At 47.5% G+C, this 18,430-nt stretch overlaps 1 protein-coding gene across 2 annotated transcripts in view; it reads left to right on the forward strand.

Annotated features, from left to right (window-relative positions):
* Window positions 1-18,430, forward strand: part of OGT (O-linked N-acetylglucosamine (GlcNAc) transferase) — an 85,229-nt gene that overhangs the window by 14,103 nt on the left and 52,696 nt on the right. For both annotated transcript variants that reach the window (XM_039487818.1, XM_039487819.1), the window contains exons 5-7: window positions 274-390; window positions 8,287-8,366; window positions 17,047-17,242. In XM_039487818.1, coding sequence (XP_039343752.1) covers window positions 274-390; window positions 8,287-8,366; window positions 17,047-17,242 — 393 coding nt within the window. The remainder of the gene's footprint in view (window positions 1-273; window positions 391-8,286; window positions 8,367-17,046; window positions 17,243-18,430) is intronic.

Below are 18,430 nucleotides of genomic sequence, written 5' to 3' on the forward strand. Positions count from 1 at the left end.
ACATTGTTAAGTCCTCAGGTGAATTGGTCTCTGAAGGCATATTACCTAAAGATCAGCATAACTGAAAAATGGTGGGCTTGCACTTAGGTTTTGGTTTGCGCTGGCGCAGGATCAGCCAGCTGTTTACAGTGCATTAGTTTTGGCGCAAGCTAGCCTATACTGCAGGATCACTTTTGGCTGGTTAGAGAAGGAATACTGACGATTATTTTTTTTTTCTCATTTTTCTTTTTACAAATATTCCCCTTCCTCTCTATCTTTCTTAACTGTTTCAAGGCCTGTTACTTGAAAGCAATTGAGACTCAACCAAACTTTGCAGTAGCATGGAGTAATCTTGGCTGTGTTTTCAATGCTCAAGGAGAAATTTGGCTTGCCATTCATCACTTCGAAAAGGTAACTGTTTATGCCTGTCATGTTCTTCAGTTAATTCTAGTGAGCAAAGAATTGTGTAGATACAAATAAGCACTTTTTTCTAGCTGGGAGAAGTATTCAGGTCTGCCTATATTCTACCCAATGTGGTATATTGTTAATTATTGGTATAACTTAACGCATGAAATACCTATTCACGTGTAACGCTGCCCAGTTGACACTGGAGTAGTGTTTTAGAATTGCTGTAATAAGGAATTTTCATAGGTATCAAAGGTGGGAAAATTTTGCTCTGACAGAGTATAGGGTAAGTGGCTTTAATAGCCTTTTTCCATCTCTAAGGCCTCTGAGAACTGCTTTATTACAAGCAGTTCTAAAATGTCATCCTGGTGGTATCTGAGCACTCTTAAATAAAGTTGGATAGTACAATTTCCTGTTCAAGTAGTTTTCTTCAGTTTGCTGTTTCCAAGTATTTCCATTGAGCAGCTTAGGAAAATTACTTTAAACAGATGTACTAATTGCATTTTCCCACAATGTTAAATATTGTTCTTCTTCAAGTGATTGCTCCTGTGCATTCCAGTTAGGTGTGCGCGCCGTGCGTGCACGGCTCTCCGGAACATTTTTACCCTAGCAACTCCGGCGGGCCGGCTGGGCGCCCCCTGGAGTGGCGCCGCTATGGCGCCGAATATATACCCCAGCCGGCCCGTCCGCTCCTCAGTTCCTTCTTACCGCCCGTGACGGCCAGTTGGAACAGTGGAGTGCTCTTTCACCTCCATAGCCCTAGCGTTTCTCCATCTCTTCAGTGTATATAGTTAGTTAACTTAGTTTAGTTGTTAGATTAGTTGATTAAGTTTAGTAGTTATAGTATAGTAAGGGAATTAGAGGGGTTAGCCCCTCTTCTTCCACGACCGGTGCAGGCTCATGTCCAAGGCACCGGGGTTCAAGCCCTGCGCGGCTTGCCAGCGGCGCATGCCCATCGGCGACCCACACGACTCCTGCCTGCGCTGCCTCGGGGAATCTCACAGGACAGATAAGTGCCCGATTTGCACTGCGTTTAAGCCGCGCACGAGAAAGGAGCGAGACTCTCGCCTCAAACAGCTCCTCACGGAGTCGGCACTTCAACCTCCCGCTCCGTCCTCGGCGGCACCGAAACCGTCCTCGGCGCGCAGCGCTCCAGCGGCACCAAGCCGTCCCGGTACCGACGCAGCTAAAGAGTCGCAGACAGCACCGAAGTCCCGGCACCATTCCCTCTCCCCACAGAGGAAGCGGAAGACAGCGCACTCGGCTCCTAAGCCTCCAACTTCGGGACAGCTTACCCAGCCATCACCGGCACCTCCGGCACCGGCTGTGGTAGTGCACAAGCCGTGCACGGTTCCGTTGACTTTGGCACCTCAAGAGCCGTCGAGTCCGGTACCTCCCTGCTCCCCGGTGCCGACCGCGGTCGAGCTGCATCTCCCGTCCACGCCTGAGGCATTTGCGACGGCGAGAGAGCTTATTGAGCTCGCAGAGGCACCGAGCCTCCGGCACCGCCGGTGCGGGCTGTTCAGTCGGTGGGCAAGCCAGCAATGATGCAGCCCCCGACAGACGGGATGGACGGCGCTCCAAGTCTCGGACCCGGTCCCGATCCAGGAAACGGTCGCCGTCTCGTCGATCCCGATCCCGGCACCGCTCCCCGTCTCGGTACCGCTCCCCGTCCCGGCACTGGTCGCAGTCCCGGTACCGCTCAGTATCGCGGTACCGGTCGCACTCCCGGCGACGCTCACGGTCCCAGTCACCGGACCGACGGTACCGTCGGAGGTCCGGCTCCCGGTACCGATCTCGACATCGCGACTCCCGAAGCCGCTCTCGTCACAGACGATCGAGGTCGCGCTCAGGCTCCCGGTACCGAAGTGGTCAACGGTCAAGATCTCCATCCTGGCACCGTGACGGCCGGCACCGATCCTCGGCACCGTCCGGGGACAAGCTGCCGCCTCCCACGGCGCACTCCATCCGCGCCTCTGCCCCCGTGGCCTTCGCGTCAGCCATCCGTCGCCTCCCAGGCGGGCAGCGGGACAGATCTCCGGGCTGCCACCCAGAGCCAGGACCTTGGACCTCAGCAGTGGGTTTTTTGGGTCCCCTGGGCCTACCATGAGCCCCAAGGGCTCCCCTTTCCCCAGCGCCCAGCGGGTGCTGAACGCAGGGTGCCAGAGGCCACGGTGAGCAGGCCTCCCCCAACACCACCGGGGGAGACCCTGTCGCCGTCAGGTCCCGCATTGCCTCCGGGACACGATTCAGCTTCCCAAGCCCCGGAGCAACCACCGGCAGAGGTGGTGGTACAGACTCTGTCTTCGTCTTCCTCACCAGATGAGGCGGTGGCGGGTGCTGCTACGGCGGACCCTCCCCTGATTGACTTGCGGGCCCACCAGGACCTTCTTCGCAGGGTGGCGAAAGCTATTGACCTCCCGGTGGCGGAGGTCCCGGAAGACGAAGACCCGGTGACCAACGTCATTGGCGCTGACGCCCCGATGCGGGTGGCCCTCCCGTTTATCAAGACAATACAGAAAAATGCCACTACCATCTGGCAGTCGCCGGCGTCCGTCCCCCCTACTGCAAGGGGCGTTGAACGAAAATACTCGGTCCCCCCCACGGGATACGAGTATCTGTACACCCACCCCGCTCCAGACTCACTCGTCGTGCAGTCTGTTAACGGCCTTGAGAGGCACGGACAGCCAGCCCCGGCGCCAAAGTCGAAGGACGCCAGGCGCATGGACTTGTTGGGCCGGAAGGTGTATTCGGCGGGGGGGTCTCCAGCTGCAAACCAGTTGGCCCTCCTAGCTCGGTACACCTTTGACATTTTTGTGTCCCTCACTAAATTTTCGGAGCTGATCCCGACGGCTTCCCGGCAAGAGTTCTCGGCTCTGGTTGAAGAGGGCAGAAAAGCCTCCCGGTCCTCCATCCAGGCTGCTCTGGATTCGGCGGACTCAAGGGCCAGAACTTTGGCCTCTGGTGTGACTATGCGGTGCATCTCCTGGCTGCAGTCCTCCACCTTGCCGCCGGAAGTGCAGTATACCCTGCAGGATCTGCCATTTGAGACTCACGGCCTGTTCTCGGAGAAAACGGACTCCAGGATACAGACCCTGAAAGACGGTCGTATAGCTATCCGCACTCTGGGTATGCACACACCAGCTACCCAGAGGCGCTCTTTCCGGCAGCAACAACCGTACCGGCCTTTTACCCAGGCCAGGTCAAGGCCCTATAATAGTCGGCGGAACGGTCTAAACCACCCTAGACCTTCCGGCAGCAGGTGCAACCAGGCCCAGGCGTCGTCCAAGGCCCCGCAAGGGCCCAAGCAACAATTTTGATGGGACGCCCGAGGACGGCCCATCAGTCTCTTTCCAGGATCCAACCCCTTTGTTTTGCAACCGCCTTTCCCGCTTCCTCCCGGCGTGGTCCCAAATAACATCGGACAGCTGGGTACTTCGTACTATCCAGTATGGTTACCGCCTTCAGTTTATTTCGCCCCCTCCTTCCCGCCCGCCTTCCCGGTCCCTCTTCAGGGACCCCTCTCACGAGCAATGCCTCTTACAAGAGGTCGAGACGCTGTTGAGTTTGGGTGCCATAGAGGAGGTGCAACAAGACAGGCGGGGCAGGGGATTCTATTCCCGTTATTTCCTCATCCCCAAGGCGAAAGGAGGCCTCAGACCCATACTGGACCTCCGGGAACTCAACAAGTACATGGTCAAGCTCAAATTTCGCATGGTAACCCTGGGGACCATCATTCCCTCCCTGGATCCGGGAGACTGGTTTGCCGCCCTCGATATGAAGGACGCGTACTTCCATATCGCGATCTACCCTCCCCATCGACGCTATCTACGTTTCATGGTCAACAGTGCGCACTACCAGTTTGCGGTACTACCCTTCGGCCTATCCACCGCGCCGAGGGTCTTCACCAAGTGCATGGCGGTAGTTGCTGCAGACCTCCGCCGTCGTCAAGTTCACGTCTACCCTTATCTCGACGACTGGCTGGTTCGCGGGCCATCCCAACAATTGGTAACAGACCAAATTTCCGAGATACTATCCCTGTTTCGGGTACTGGGCCTTCTCGTCAATGCCGAGAAGTCCTCACTGATTCCATCGCAGAGAGTGGAATTTATCGGAGCGGTCCTCGACTCCACGGTGGCCAGGGCCTGCCTCCCTCGAATTCGGCATCAGACAATGGCCTCCATTATTTGAGACCTGCACGCTTTTCCCACTATGACAGTTCGGTCCTGCCTACGCCTCCTGGGCCACATGGCATCGTGCACGTTTGTCACCACCTACGCGAGGCTGCGCCTTCGCCCATTTCAATCCTGGCTGGCGTCGGTATACCGCCCGCACCGCGACTCCATAGACAGGGTAGTCACGGTTACGAAGCCTACCCTTGCTTCGCTCAGCTGGTGGCTGGACCCAGAGGTCGTGTGTGCAGGAGTCCCGTTCCGCCCTCCTCGTCTGTCCGTGACACTGACAATGGATGCCTCGGCGCTGGGATGGGGGGCTCACCTGGGTGACCTTCACACCCAGGGCCTCTGGTCGCCCCAGGAGCTCTCCCTCCACATCAACGTCCGGGAGCTGCGGGCAATTCGCTTGGTGTGCCACGCCTTCCACGCCCGTCTGCAAGGCCAATGCGTAGCGGTGTTCACGGACAACACGACGGCGATGTTCTATGTGAACAAGCAGGGCGGAGCTCTGCAAGGAGGCGATGCTCCTGTGGGACTTCTGCGTGACCCACTCAATTCACCTGGAAGCGTTCTTTCTTCCGGGAGTGCAGAACACGTTGGCCGACCATCTCAGCAGGTCGTTCCTCTCCCACGAGTGGTCCCTCCGTCCGGATGTCGTGCACACAATCTTCCGGAGGTGGGGGTTTCCCCGGATAGACCTATTCGCCTCCAAGGAGAACAGGAAGTGCCACCTGTTTTGCTCGTACCAGGGTCGCTCGCCAGGCTCCCTGTCGGATGCATTCCTGTACTCCTGGACGGATCACCTCCTCTACGCCTTCCCTCCATTCCCGCTCATGCACCGAGTGCTACTAAAGCTTCGGAGGGACAGAGCCCACGTCATACTCGTAGCTCCGGCCTGGCCGAGGCAGCACTGGTACGCCCTGCTGCTCGAGCTCTCTGTTCGGGATCCCATCCCCCTTCCGTTATGGCCGGACCTCATCACTCAGGACTTCGGCAGACTCCGCCATCCGAACCTGCAGGCCCTCCATCTTACAGCTTGGTACCTGCGTGGTTGACCCACGCAGAGAGGGACTGTTCGGCGGCAGTACAACAAGTCCTGCTAGAGAGCAGAAAGCCTTCCACTCGCTCCACCTACCTTGCGAAATGGAAGCGATTTGCGCTCTGGTGTGATCAACAAGGCCTTAATCCCTTCGTAGTCCCTGTCCCTACCATCCTGGACTACCTCTGGTACCTTAAGGAGCAAGGTCTTGCGGTCTCCTCCTTGAAGGTGCACCTGGCAGCCGTGTCTGCCTTTCGTCCATCTATGGGAGGGAGGTCCATCTTCTCCAACCCGATGGTTTCCCGCTTCCTTAAAGGCCTGGACCGGTTGTACCCGCCAATACGACGTCCTATCCCGGCCTGGGATTTGAACCTGGTTCTGGCCAGGCTTATGGGACCGCCCTTTGAGCCTCTGGCCACGTGCTCTCTGCTCTACCTCTCCTGGAAGACAGCCTTCCTCGTCGCAATTACATCAGGAAGACGAGTCTCTGAGCTCCGTGCTCTAACGGTTGGTCCACCATACACCGTCTTCCACGCAGACAAGGTGCAGCTCCGACCACACCCGGCCTTCCTCCCTAAGCTAGTGTCAGCCTTTCACCTTAATCAGGAGATCTTCCTCCCGGTCTTCTTCCCGAAGCCGCACGCCTCACCTCGGGAGCAACAGCTGCACACCCTGGACGTCCGCAGGGCCCTTGCCTTTTACATTGAGCGGACGAAACCCTTCCGGCGCTCGACCCAGCTGTTTGTAGCAGTCGCCGACCGCATGAAGGGCGAGCAGGTCTCCTCCCAGCGGATTTCCTCCTGGGTAACGGCATGTATTCGGACATGCTATGAGCTTGCTCGCGTGCCACCATGCCGCCTCACTGCTCACTCGACGAGAGTGCACGCCTCGTCAGCCGCCTTCCTGGCCCATGTCCCCATCCAGGACATCTGTAGCGCGGCCACCTGGTCTTCTGTCCACACCTTCGCCTCCCACTACGCGTTGGTGCAGCAATCCCGGGACGATGCAGCCTTCGGCTCAGCAGTCTTACACTCTGCCACGTTTCACTCCGACCCCACCGCCTAGGTAAGGCTTGGGAATCGCCTAACTGGAATGCATAGGAGCAATCACTCGAAGAAGAAAAGACGGTTACTCACTGTAGTAACTGTTGTTCTTCGAGATGTGTTGCTCCTATCCATTCCAGACCCGCCCTCCTTCCCCACTGTCGGAGTAGCCGGCAAGAAGGAACTGAGGAGCGGACGGGCCGGCTGGAATGGATAGGAGCAACACATCTCGAAGAACAACTACGGTGAGTAACCATCTTTTTCCTGTCCGTGTTTCTACCTCTAGATTCTTTTGTGTGTGTGTATAGTGTGTGCAACACCTCCCAGTTAACGTCATCTGATAATGTGCTGTTTCTCTTCAGATTCCTTAATGGTCTAAATCCAATCCTATTTTATCCTACATGAAAAATTTTTTTGGCCTCTGTGACATAAATCAAGAATCACAAACAGCAATTATGATCATTCAGCTATTTTTAGTCAATGTGGTAGTTTTCATATGAGTGACCTTTAAGTGTTTAGTCTATCAAATGCTTATCTAAAATCTAATCATCTGCATTCTTTATTTTGTATCTTCTGTAACTTATTAGCATACTTTCAGTTCCTAGTAACATAATGTACCGGATACGAAGTTGCTAGAATAGCCTTCCTAAGACCAATACAATATTTGCTCTTTTTTACTCTGGTACCGACTCTGTCTCTATAGCATCTAAAAAAATTGTAGTTGGCTTAGTATTTTGCCACAGGTGAGGGATATGGATTGCATTTCTTAACCCTGTAAGTACAGGAGGGTTGTTTCTTAAAACAGGTAGAGAAATCATAGAATTGCATTAGTGGCGGTAAAGTAGAGTAAACCCAACTTCAAACAAATCTTTAGGGCACAACTGTGGGGTTGAGGAAAACAATTCCTTATAGAAAGGGATTCACACCAAAATGTGTATGAGTGATTCACCCAAACTTGTTTCTAGGATTTCCATTAAATCTCACTGGTTGTAAATCCATAAACACTGTTGTCTGTTGCTCCCGCGTGCAGAATAGCTGTGCTTCAGCATCACTGTGATGAAGTGACCCCATGCAATCTTGCAGATATCAAGAATACTACATGATGAAAGATGTTAGTTTATTTTATAAGATAAAACAACCACAATTGGCATCTGTTGGAATCCATTTTGACAGGCAAGGGATTGTATGAACATGGAGACAATTAGGTCGAGGTTGATACAGGAGTGGGTGGGTGAGTTTCTATGGCTTGCGTTGTGCAGGAGTTCAGACTAGACAATCATAATGGTCCCTTCTGACCTTAAAGTCTATAATTCTATATGTTGGTAGGCCAGTTTAGGGAAGCTCGTAGTGTTGTGTGTTCTGTGGATAAAAATAGGACTTCAGTCCTCACTGTTGTCAATCCAGTATCTTTCACAATGCTAAATTCACTTCAGAAAGCAAGCAGAAATATGTTGTGTATATTAGCGTTTTATGCTTACCTTTAATCTTCCTTACTAATTAGTTTGTTTATAGAATCCTTTAAATAACTGTTTACAAATTGGGTTATATCCATTAAATAAATATTAACTTTGGGTTTCTTAGGGTACTGTTTAAGGTATGTGGTGGTAATCAAAGCTTGTAACTTACCTTATTTTAATATATTCAGGCTGTGACACTTGACCCAAACTTCTTGGATGCTTACATCAATCTGGGGAATGTTCTGAAGGAGGCAAGGATATTTGACAGGTAAGCATATAATATCCCTTCAGCAGCCAATCAGATGCTTAACCAAACATGGATTTCTAATTTAGAAAGCTTTTCTTTCTTCAAGCATTGCCTGTAAAGACTGCAATTCAAGGAGAAACATGCTCTTAATATGCAAGCTTGGAGCTTCCTGGAGAGCAGAAATTTTGCCTTGTCGGTCACTACCCCGTCGGTATCCCTCTTGTGAGATCTTAGGCTTTCACCTCATTGAGACTTTTCTGCTCCATTGTAGATGACTTGAGTTCATAGAATCATAGATGTGTAGGGCTGGAAGGGACCTCAAGAGGTCATAAAGTCCAGGCCCTTGTGCTGAGGCAGAACCAAGTAAATCTAGAGTCTAGACCAATGGTTCCCAAACTGGGGTTCGTGAAATGCTACAGGGGTTCTCGGGGAAAATTTCCCTAATGGCAGACAGAGCTGTCCCTAGGGACCCTGGGCAGCATGGGGCCAGCAGCCCGGAGCCGCTGGACTTCCAGGAGCTAAGCATATCTATTACACTGGAGTGATTTAAAATCATGACTCCTTATAAGAAATGGAAAGGGAGGTGGATATATTTTGCTGTTTTTAAAATTAAATAGCTAGTGTTATTTTTAAAATTATGAAGAACAAGTTTAAGCTTTGTTGTAATGTGTGTTGTTTGCCTGGACTGCTCAAGACCTGAATGCTTGTGTAGGAGGAACTCTTTGAGTTGGCTTCTTAAATACCTTCATGCTCTTTCACATCTGATACTCCTTGATGAAACATAGGAGCCTTGTCTTATAACAAGCTTATTCAAGCTATGAAAGTGAGACCTTGGAAGAAGATTGACATTTTCATAATGTAATAAATACTGTAATGATGCACACTATTTATTATTATTAAATAAGCATATCATAAAAACAAATTTTGTATTTCCAAGATCACTGCTTTTATCATTTATATTCAGGTAAAGGAGAAAATCCCTGGAAATATTAATTTTTAGGAGGGGGTTCGTGAGACTTGACATTTGAGTGAAAGGGGTTCACAGGTTGTTAAAGTTTGGGAACCACTGGTCTAGACCATCCCTGACAGGTGTTTGTCCAATCTTCAGTGATGGGTATTCCACAGCCTCCCTTGGAAGCCTGTTCGAGAACTTAACTTACCCGTATGGTTAAACTTTTTCCTAATATCCAACCTAAATCTCCCTTGCTGAAAATTATGCCCTTTACTATTTGTCCTGCCTTCAGTAGATATGGAGAAACAACCATTGTCCTCTTTCTAACAATGCTTAACATTATCAAGTCCCCACTCAGTCTCCTTTTCTCGAAACTAAGCATGCCCAAATTTTACTTCAGCCTTTCCTCATAGTCATAGGTCATGTTTTCTAAACTTTATCACTTCCTGTTGCTCTCTTATGAACTCTCCGTTTTGTCCACATCGTTCCTAAAGTGTGGTGGCCAGAATTGTCCCACTACTCCAGCTGAGGCCTCACCAGTGCCGAATAGGATGGGAGAGTTACCTCCTGTGTCTTATATACAATAGTCTTGTTAATATGCCCCTGAATATTAGCCTTTTTCATAACTGCATCACATGGTAGACTCATTCAGTTTCTAATGCACTATAATTCCCAGATTCTTTTCAGTGCTACTGCCACCTAGCTAGTTATTCTTCACTTTGTAATTGTGCATTTGTTTTCCTTGCTAAGGGTAGTCCTTTGCACCTCACTGAATTTCCCCTTATTGATTTCAGACAAGTTCTCTAATTTGTCAGTTGGTTTGAATCTAATCCTGCCCTCCAAAGTGCTTGCAACCCCTTCAAACTTGGTGTCATCTGCACATTTTATAAGCATACTCTCCACTTCTTAACCAAGTAATTAATGAAAAATATTGAGTAAGATAGGACTGACCCCTACAGAACCCCACTATATACACCATCCTAGTTTGACAGCGAGCCACTGATGATTACTCTTTTAGCCTTTCAACCAGTTGTGAACCCACCTTATAGTAACTTCATCTAGACCATATTTCCCTAGTTTGCTTATGAAACTGTCAAGTGGAACTGTGTCAAAAGCCTTTATGGAAATCAAGGTATATCATGTCTACTCCGTTTTCTTTATCCTCCAGGCCACTAACCCTGTCAAAGAAGGAAATTCAGTTGGTTTGGCATGATGCATTCTTGATGAACCCATGCTGTCGATTCCTTGTAACCCTATTATCCTCTAGATCAGGGGTCGGCAACCTGCGGCATGCGTGCCAAAGACGGCACTCGAACCGATTTTTAATGGCACGCTGCTGCCTGCCAGGGTCCCGGCCCCACTCAGCCCCTCCGCCCACCGTTCTCTCCTGTCGGGGCAGGAGGCAGAAGCTTGGTCCTTCCAGCAGCCAAGCTCCCCCAGTGTGCTGCTTTCCTGCCCCCCCCCCTCTCCTTTTCTGCACCGATCAGCTGATTGCCCGGGGGGGGGGGGGAAAGTGACAGGGCCCTGGGGAAAGGGGTGGAATCAGGCATATCCCCTCCAGTCCCCTGCTGTGAGCTGCTCATGGCAGGGTGCTGGGAGCACCCCCACGAGCTGAGCACCCCAGCCCTCTGCCCTGATCCCTGAACTCCACACACACACCCCCAGCCCTGACTTCTGCACCCCCACATAGTCAGCCATCCCACACCCTGACTCCTGCACCGCCTCACACACCTCCAGCCCCCATTCTGATTCCTGCATCTCCTCACACGTACCCAGCCCCCCCCCCACTCCATGCCCTGACTCTTGCACCCCCCCACATCCCCACCCTGAGCACCAAACGGGAGCTCCTACACCTCCCACCTGCACCCCTGGTCTGGGGTCCCAGCTGCCGGCCCTGCTCAGCCCGCTGCCGAACTAGGTGAACGGAACCCCAGGCTGGCAGTGGGCTGAGTGGGCCAGCAGCGTAAGATCAGCATTTTAATTTAATTTTGAATTTAAGCTTCTTAAACATTTTGAAAACCTTGTTTATTTACATACAACAATAGTTTAGTTATATAATATAGACTTAGAGAGACCTTCTAAAAAATGTTAAAATGTATTACCGGCATGCGAAACCTGAAGTTAAAGTGAATAAGTGAAGACTCGGCATACCACTTCTGAAAGGTTGCTGACACCTGTTCTAGATGGTTACAAATTGATTGATTGTTTAATAACTGGTTCCAGTACCTTACTGAGTATCAAAGTTAGCTTAACTGACCTATAATTCCCCGGGTCCTCTTTGTGTGCCTTTTTAAAGATAGGTACTGGTTTACCCATCTCCAGTCCTCTGGGACCTCATCTGTTCTCCATGAGTTCTCAAAGATAATTGCTGTTAGTTCTGAGGCTGCTTCAGCTAGCTCCTTAAGTACTCTAGGATGAATTTCCTCAGGCACTACTGATTTGTGTTTAACTTATCTAAATATTCTTTAACCTGTTCTTTCCCTATTTTGGCTTGCATTCCTTCCCGCTTGTTAATATTGTGTTAAGTATCTGGTCACCATTTCATTTTTTAGTGAAGACTGAAGCAAAATAGGCATTAAATACCTCAGCCGTCTTTATAACAGGGAAGGAGAGCTAATAACGGATGTTAAGTAGAGGGCTTACAGTTTCCCTTTGTCTCTCTTAATCAGAATATATTTAAATTGCCTTTAATTTTTATTGCCTTTTGTCCCTTGTTAGGTATAACTCATTTTGTGCCGTAGCCTTTCTGGTTTTGTCCTTTCATGCTTGTGCTATTCTTTTGTATGCCTTAGCAGTTTTGTCCATGTTCCCAGTTTTTGTAGGATTCCTTTTTGATTTTGGGGTAATTAAAGTGCTCCTGATGGAGCCATATTCACCTCTTACTGTTCTTCCTATTTTTCCTTTTCATCAGGATAGCTTTCTGTTGTGCCTTTCATACTATCTCCTTGAGCAACTGCCAGCTCTCATGAATGTCCTTATCCCTTAGACTTTCTTCCCACAGGACCTTACCTACCAATTCTGAGTTTATTAGTCTACCTTTTTGATATTTGTTGACCTTATTTTGCTGCTCTCTCCTTCCTTTCCTTAGAATTGTGAAATTATCATTTCATGATCACTTTTACCCAAATTGCCTTCCACCTTCAGATTCACTCCCAGTTCCTCTCTGTTCATCAGAAGCAAGTCTGAATGGCTGAGGCAAAGTCCGTTGGCTTGATCTGTGTGCAGTGGCACCATGTTTGGTAAATGAACACTTTCTCAATCAGAACATACAACCCTAATCATTGAATTTAGTCTTGAGCTGGGCCTTTTACTGGACATGTGGACTCTGAGAGAGTCTGTGGCATTGAAGTTAATTCAGTTTCATCCAGGCACTGCTGTAGTGAATTACTCAGCATACTCTCTTGCTGTGTACCAGTGGGAGTTTCAGTACCAACAAGTGTTAGAGCATGTTCCACAGTATCTAACACAGCCATGTCATGTTTCAGAAATGTCGCCATTGTGGAGATATTCAGGTCTGCTACCTGCAATCCATCCATATTTCCGTGCAGCATTACTCTGAATTTAGCCTTGATGAAGTTCTCAGTTTGGGACAGCAGACTTTCTTCGCTGTTTAAAAAATAAAAAATCCTCAGACTCCATGGCAACTGTTTTGCCATGTTTAAAGAATAGTTAATTAGCATAGCAAATGTTTCTTCAAGGTTGCCCCCAGGAATCTGTTCTCTGCCCTCCTCCTTACAGTACGTTTGTATTACACTGAAAGACCTGACTGGTGAAGGAGTGGTTTCTGCTCCTTATCCTCAGATTGGATGCATGAACATGTAAGCAGGGTACAAATGCTTTCTGGAAACTTCCAAGTTCAGTTGCTGAGGATAAACATTTTTCCTAGAGTATGGATCCATAGACATGGTCATCTTGAAGAGTCGGAGTTAAAATGGTAGATAACCTTTGAGGACACACATTATTAGGTTAATCAAGACCAGAGAAGACCAAGCAATCTAATGTAGCTTAATGAATGGGCAAGATGATAGCAGATTAAATTCACTGACAGTGAATTTCAATGCTATTTAGGAGGGATAATTTGAGCTATTCATATTCAGGCCTTATTGGTCTTTAAATTATATGTAAAAACTTGAAAAAATAACTTGGTGATCTTTGGATACTCAATGTGCAGTGGTTATCAAAAAAAGAAAATGGTGTTAGGATAATTATGAAGATGCGTTGTAGAGTTCCAATGTATTGCCTCTGGAATACTGTGTTCTGTTCTGGACACCCTATTTCAGAAATGGTGTGATTAAAAATTAGAGGCGGGGCGTAGAAGCTGGAGATAAATGATTAAAAGGCGTAGAGAAACTTCTGAGTGAAGACTGAAAAGATTGGGACTGCGTAGATATAAGAGGAGATGTGAATTCAATAAAATCGTGCCAGCAGACTTAAAACCGATTAAAGGAAATACTGTTATGTGCAAATACACAGTTATTCACTGCCACAGGATACTGTTGAAGCCAAGAGTGTAGAATTTTAAATCGTTTCAAAACTGATGTGGCTAATGAGACCATCCTGAGTTACAAAAGTTAGGACTTAAAACTCTTGGTGTTTTTTTTAAAAAACAGATATAAACCATTGTGTTTCAAGGCATAAGGCATGGAGGCTAGGAAGAAACTTTCTGTGAGGACTGTTTATTCCATAACTGCTACTGCAGGGTTTCTTGTAACTTTCTCTGAAGAATCCAGTACAGACCTCTGTCTCATAGAATACTGGACAAGACAGACAGCTGGTCCCCACTTGTTTTAATTTCAAAGTGATGAGACAGATGTGAGTTGATGCTTTATGCAGAACGTTTTTGGTCTTTCTTGAATTTGCCCTTTCTGTGCTTAGGACTTGGGAAACCTGGGTTCAGTTCTCTCCTTTACTCAGACACTCCCCGTGTGACCTGGGAAACCCACCGTGCCTCAATTTCCTATTTGCACTACCCTACCTCACAGAGGGTGTTGGGAGGATAAATACATTAAAGATTGTGATGCTGTCATACTAGTGTGGTGCGGGGGCCATGAGTACCATAGATAGTTATTTGTTCATTGGAACCAGAGTTGTTTCTTTCTGAAAGCCTGAACTAAGAATTTGCAAATTGACGATTATTGGGAAGGTGGTTCCTGGATTATGGTGGTGACTTTAGGATGGCTCAGTCTTCCAATTCTAACTACACAGGTTGAAATTTGTGAGCTGTAAGATCAGGGAAGAGCACATACAATGATAGCTTTGTTGTTACGTATGATTGCCATGTCAAAACAAAAAAAAAATTGGCCCGTCTAGTTCAACAATGCCTGTACTTGATGCTTGGCCAGCCGCTTATAAAATATTTCCACTTTCCGATCACTTTGGATTTAGGAGGAAGAGAGTTCCTTAATCCTGTATAGCTATCAGCTTTTTCTCTTTCATTTTTCAGCCTTCTTCATCTTTAATTCCTTTTTTTCCCCTTCCTTCTGGTTTATGGGAAAGAATGAATAGTCCATTTTATTTGATATGCTTTTTATATCCGCTTAATTCCAGACCTTCAAATCCTTCATGCTACTGCTCTTCTCTACACACTCTTCCACTTCTGAGATAGGACAACTAAAATGGAGCACTATATTCAGCTGAGAACCTTTTATCTATTTTATTTTCTCTAGCGTATGTATTACAGTATTTTTGACTGCTGCAACACATTGCATGGATGTGTTCATTGGCCTGGCCAAAATCTCATTTTAGTTTTGTGAGATCATTGTTAATCTGAACCCATGAATCTCAAATTTTAGTCCATAATTTTTTTCTAGGAAAAGAGCCAGGTTGTGCTGTTTTAGTGCTGTGTACCATACTGTGTCTGAATTCGTAAATAAGGTTATAATTTGTATTGACTGACTTGCAGCTTTTGAATTTCATAGATGGCCTGAAAGGCACATTATGTTCTATTCTGGCCACCTGCACAATGCAGATCCTAGAATTTGACCCAGTAATTCCTATATCTAGCTCCATAATGTGTGGTTAAACTAGAACATGTTTTAGAAAGATATCTGATTTGTTGATTACCTTTTGGTGATCTGTTCCACTGTGTAAATGCATTATTAAATTAATGTATTTTCTAGGAATCAAGATTCTTAGCCACGTGAGATTTTTATTTATATAGAAGCACAGGTGTGCATGATCTTCAGACAAGTAAAGGTAGATTCTTAATACATGTTTACAATCTAAATTACACATAACTGAGCAAGGAATGACACATGGGTTGGGGATGAGGAGGCAGAATAATGGAAAGATGAGCTACAATAATAAGATTGAATGCTTTGCCATAATTTAACACTTTGTTGTGTTAAATTGATATATTTTGACAAAATAAATTTGGTGTAAAAGTCAGTAGCATTTTTAAAGCAAGATCTCTTGTTCCTCATAGCTTCTAAAGTAAGAGTAATCACAAGCAAAAAACACTTTATTTCATCCCACTTGGGGATTATTCACGTACAATGTAGATAAATGTAAGATAAAGCAAATAATGCAAAGGGGCTCTATTGGAAACAGACTGTAAAGTTGGCTGATGAGATGGCCTGAGCTTGGCTACATCATCTCAAAAATATGCTGATGTAGCGTTGTTCCGAAAGTAAAACAGACCCCTTAGGAGGACTGGTGTGCAAAAGAGAAGACACTCTTGGATCAGGGTACCTGTTAAGGCAAGAAATGTATTATGCTAAATGTGGTAAAAGCTGCATGCTGTAGACTAATCACAAGGTCTCTGTCCTGAAAAGTATAGTCTAATTTTAACTTGACCTATTTAACAAAGGGGAAGGTAACAAAATAGTAGGGACTGGGGGGTGTATGAGAACCAGAAGAATACAAGGTTATTTACGGCAAGAGCATTATGGAAAAATAATCAATGTGTGGATCTTCAGTATAAATGACTCTCCTTGGTTTTATGGAAAAAGGGGGCTTGAGGAGGGAAGGCATTCCATGTGTAGAAGGGCAGCATCTTAGACCACTTCTAGAAGCTACTTAGTTTGTCCTCTCAACACCTTATTCCTTTCTTTTCACACTAGCTCTGTAGAGCTGTTTAGTTGGCCACAGAAATCTTGTTTCAGGAATTAAACATCTCTGTATGTATGACTTTCTTTCTTTTAGATATTACATTCACAACTGATTTTTCTTAATGTAGTAGAAATATATGTAAAGTTATTTTTGTCTTTAAAAGTGACTTGTGATGGTTGGGAAGGGGGAATTGATCCTTTTTTAGTTTGATACGCAAAGGAGACCTGTGAGGGGAGTTTGTTTTTTGTATGTCTACCTCAGAAATATTGGGGATTTCAAGTCCTTTTTGTTGGGGGTTGGAGATGCGTATGAATTTGTTGATGTCTGCAATGTGGATTAGAAGCTCTCTTGGCTCTTAACTGATGGGAGCACAGTGTGTTATTCTCCCAAGTCTGTTAATTAAATAGATGTCACAAAAAAGCAAGCAAAGCTTTTTAAACAGTCTGAATAAATCACTTGTCTCCTCAGATGGGTTTCACTTTTAATTTCTGTAATGTCATAATCTTTTTTCTCCAGTTGTCCTTACTCTTACAGAGTAGACAAGATGTTTCATGCCTTGACCTCAAAGCAGCAAAAGGCACAAACCCTATTTTCTCTTCTGTGTAGGTTACCTGTATGACCAAGTTAAATGTAAAAATAACTTTCTGCTGTCATCTTACATAGGCCATGTGAACTCTAACCACACATCTCTCATTACAGAGCTGTAGCAGCCTACTTACGAGCCTTGAGTCTGAGTCCTAATCATGCAGTTGTGCATGGCAACCTGGCCTGTGTGTATTATGAGCAAGGACTGATAGATCTGGCAATAGACACCTACAGACGTGCTATTGAGCTACAGCCACACTTCCCTGATGCCTATTGTAATCTGGCCAATGCTCTAAAGGAGAAAGGCAGTGTAAGGAGCATTTCTGTTTTCTTGCAGTCTGCTATATTTGAAAGGTTCAGCTGATATTTATTTCAATGCCTTGAATGATAATGAACTTTAATGTGGGATGTTGCCTTTAGTATTTGATTTGCTTGTCAACTTGTAGGAGAAATAATAGGAGAAAAAAATGCTCCATCTCAAAGCTTTTAAAGGTAGACATATTTGCTCCTGAAGGAATTATGCACCAAAAAATTAAAAATTATGCACACATTCTAAAATTCTGCAAATGTTTTATCAATAAATAAATGTGGCTCCAGCATGGTAGTTGAGAGCACCAGTCACTGGCTGCTTTGAGGTGGGAGATCTGGTACAGGGACTCAGCAGTGAGGCTGTACCCAACCCGGACACAGTGCAAGAGCTGGGCCTGCCCATCTGCGCCAGGTGCACTTGGTGTGGGTGGGCAGGCTCAGCCCAGCAGAATCAAAGTGTGGAGGGACTTATTGTGGGGGGGATCCAGGTGTGAGATGAGTGGTTCCTGTATGGGGCAGTCTGGGTGTGGGTGGCTCAGTGGGAGATCTGGATGCACGGGGTCATTAGGGAGTTCTGGGTGCAGGGGTAATGGGACTGCAGGGGATCCAGGTGAAGATGGTTGGGGCTCAGGAGCAGGGGGGTCTGGGGAGCTTAGGGAGGTCCAGGTGCAACTGGTTGGGGTTCAGTCGAGTAGGGGGGTCTGTGTGGGGAACTCATCTGAGGGGTCCAGGTATAGCGGGGTAGGGCTTGTCAGGGTGAGGGTTCGATGGGCCTGCTTAACGGGGGAGCCCCAGCTGCTGCTGAGGGGACGCTGCATGCTGGGCTCCCGCTTCCCCCCCCGCAGTTCTCCTATCCCCTCCCCTCACTCCCACATTACTCTCCCCCCGCCCTATGCCAACCCCCCCATTCCTTCCCCACTGCCTCTTTCCCCATTCCACCCACCCCCCTCGCCCTACCGTTGGCACTCATGGTTACACCAAAAACAGGAAGGGTTTCCCAGCACACAGAAAGGGAGCACAACTGGCACTGGGACCAGAGAGGCGGCATTCAGCTGCAGTCATTGGAGCCAAGATGCAGCCGCCTTCAGCTGGGCAGCTCTGCACTTGCAGAAAGGGTGGGTGGATGGGTAGTGGCACGTAACCCCGTGTGCCCCCCATGCCTCATCTCTGTTTGTGGGGGCATTCCCCC

The sequence above is a fragment of the Mauremys reevesii genome, linkage group 9 (genome assembly GCF_016161935.1).
Source record: "Mauremys reevesii isolate NIE-2019 linkage group 9, ASM1616193v1, whole genome shotgun sequence".
NCBI classification, from domain to species: domain Eukaryota; kingdom Metazoa; phylum Chordata; order Testudines; family Geoemydidae; genus Mauremys; species Mauremys reevesii.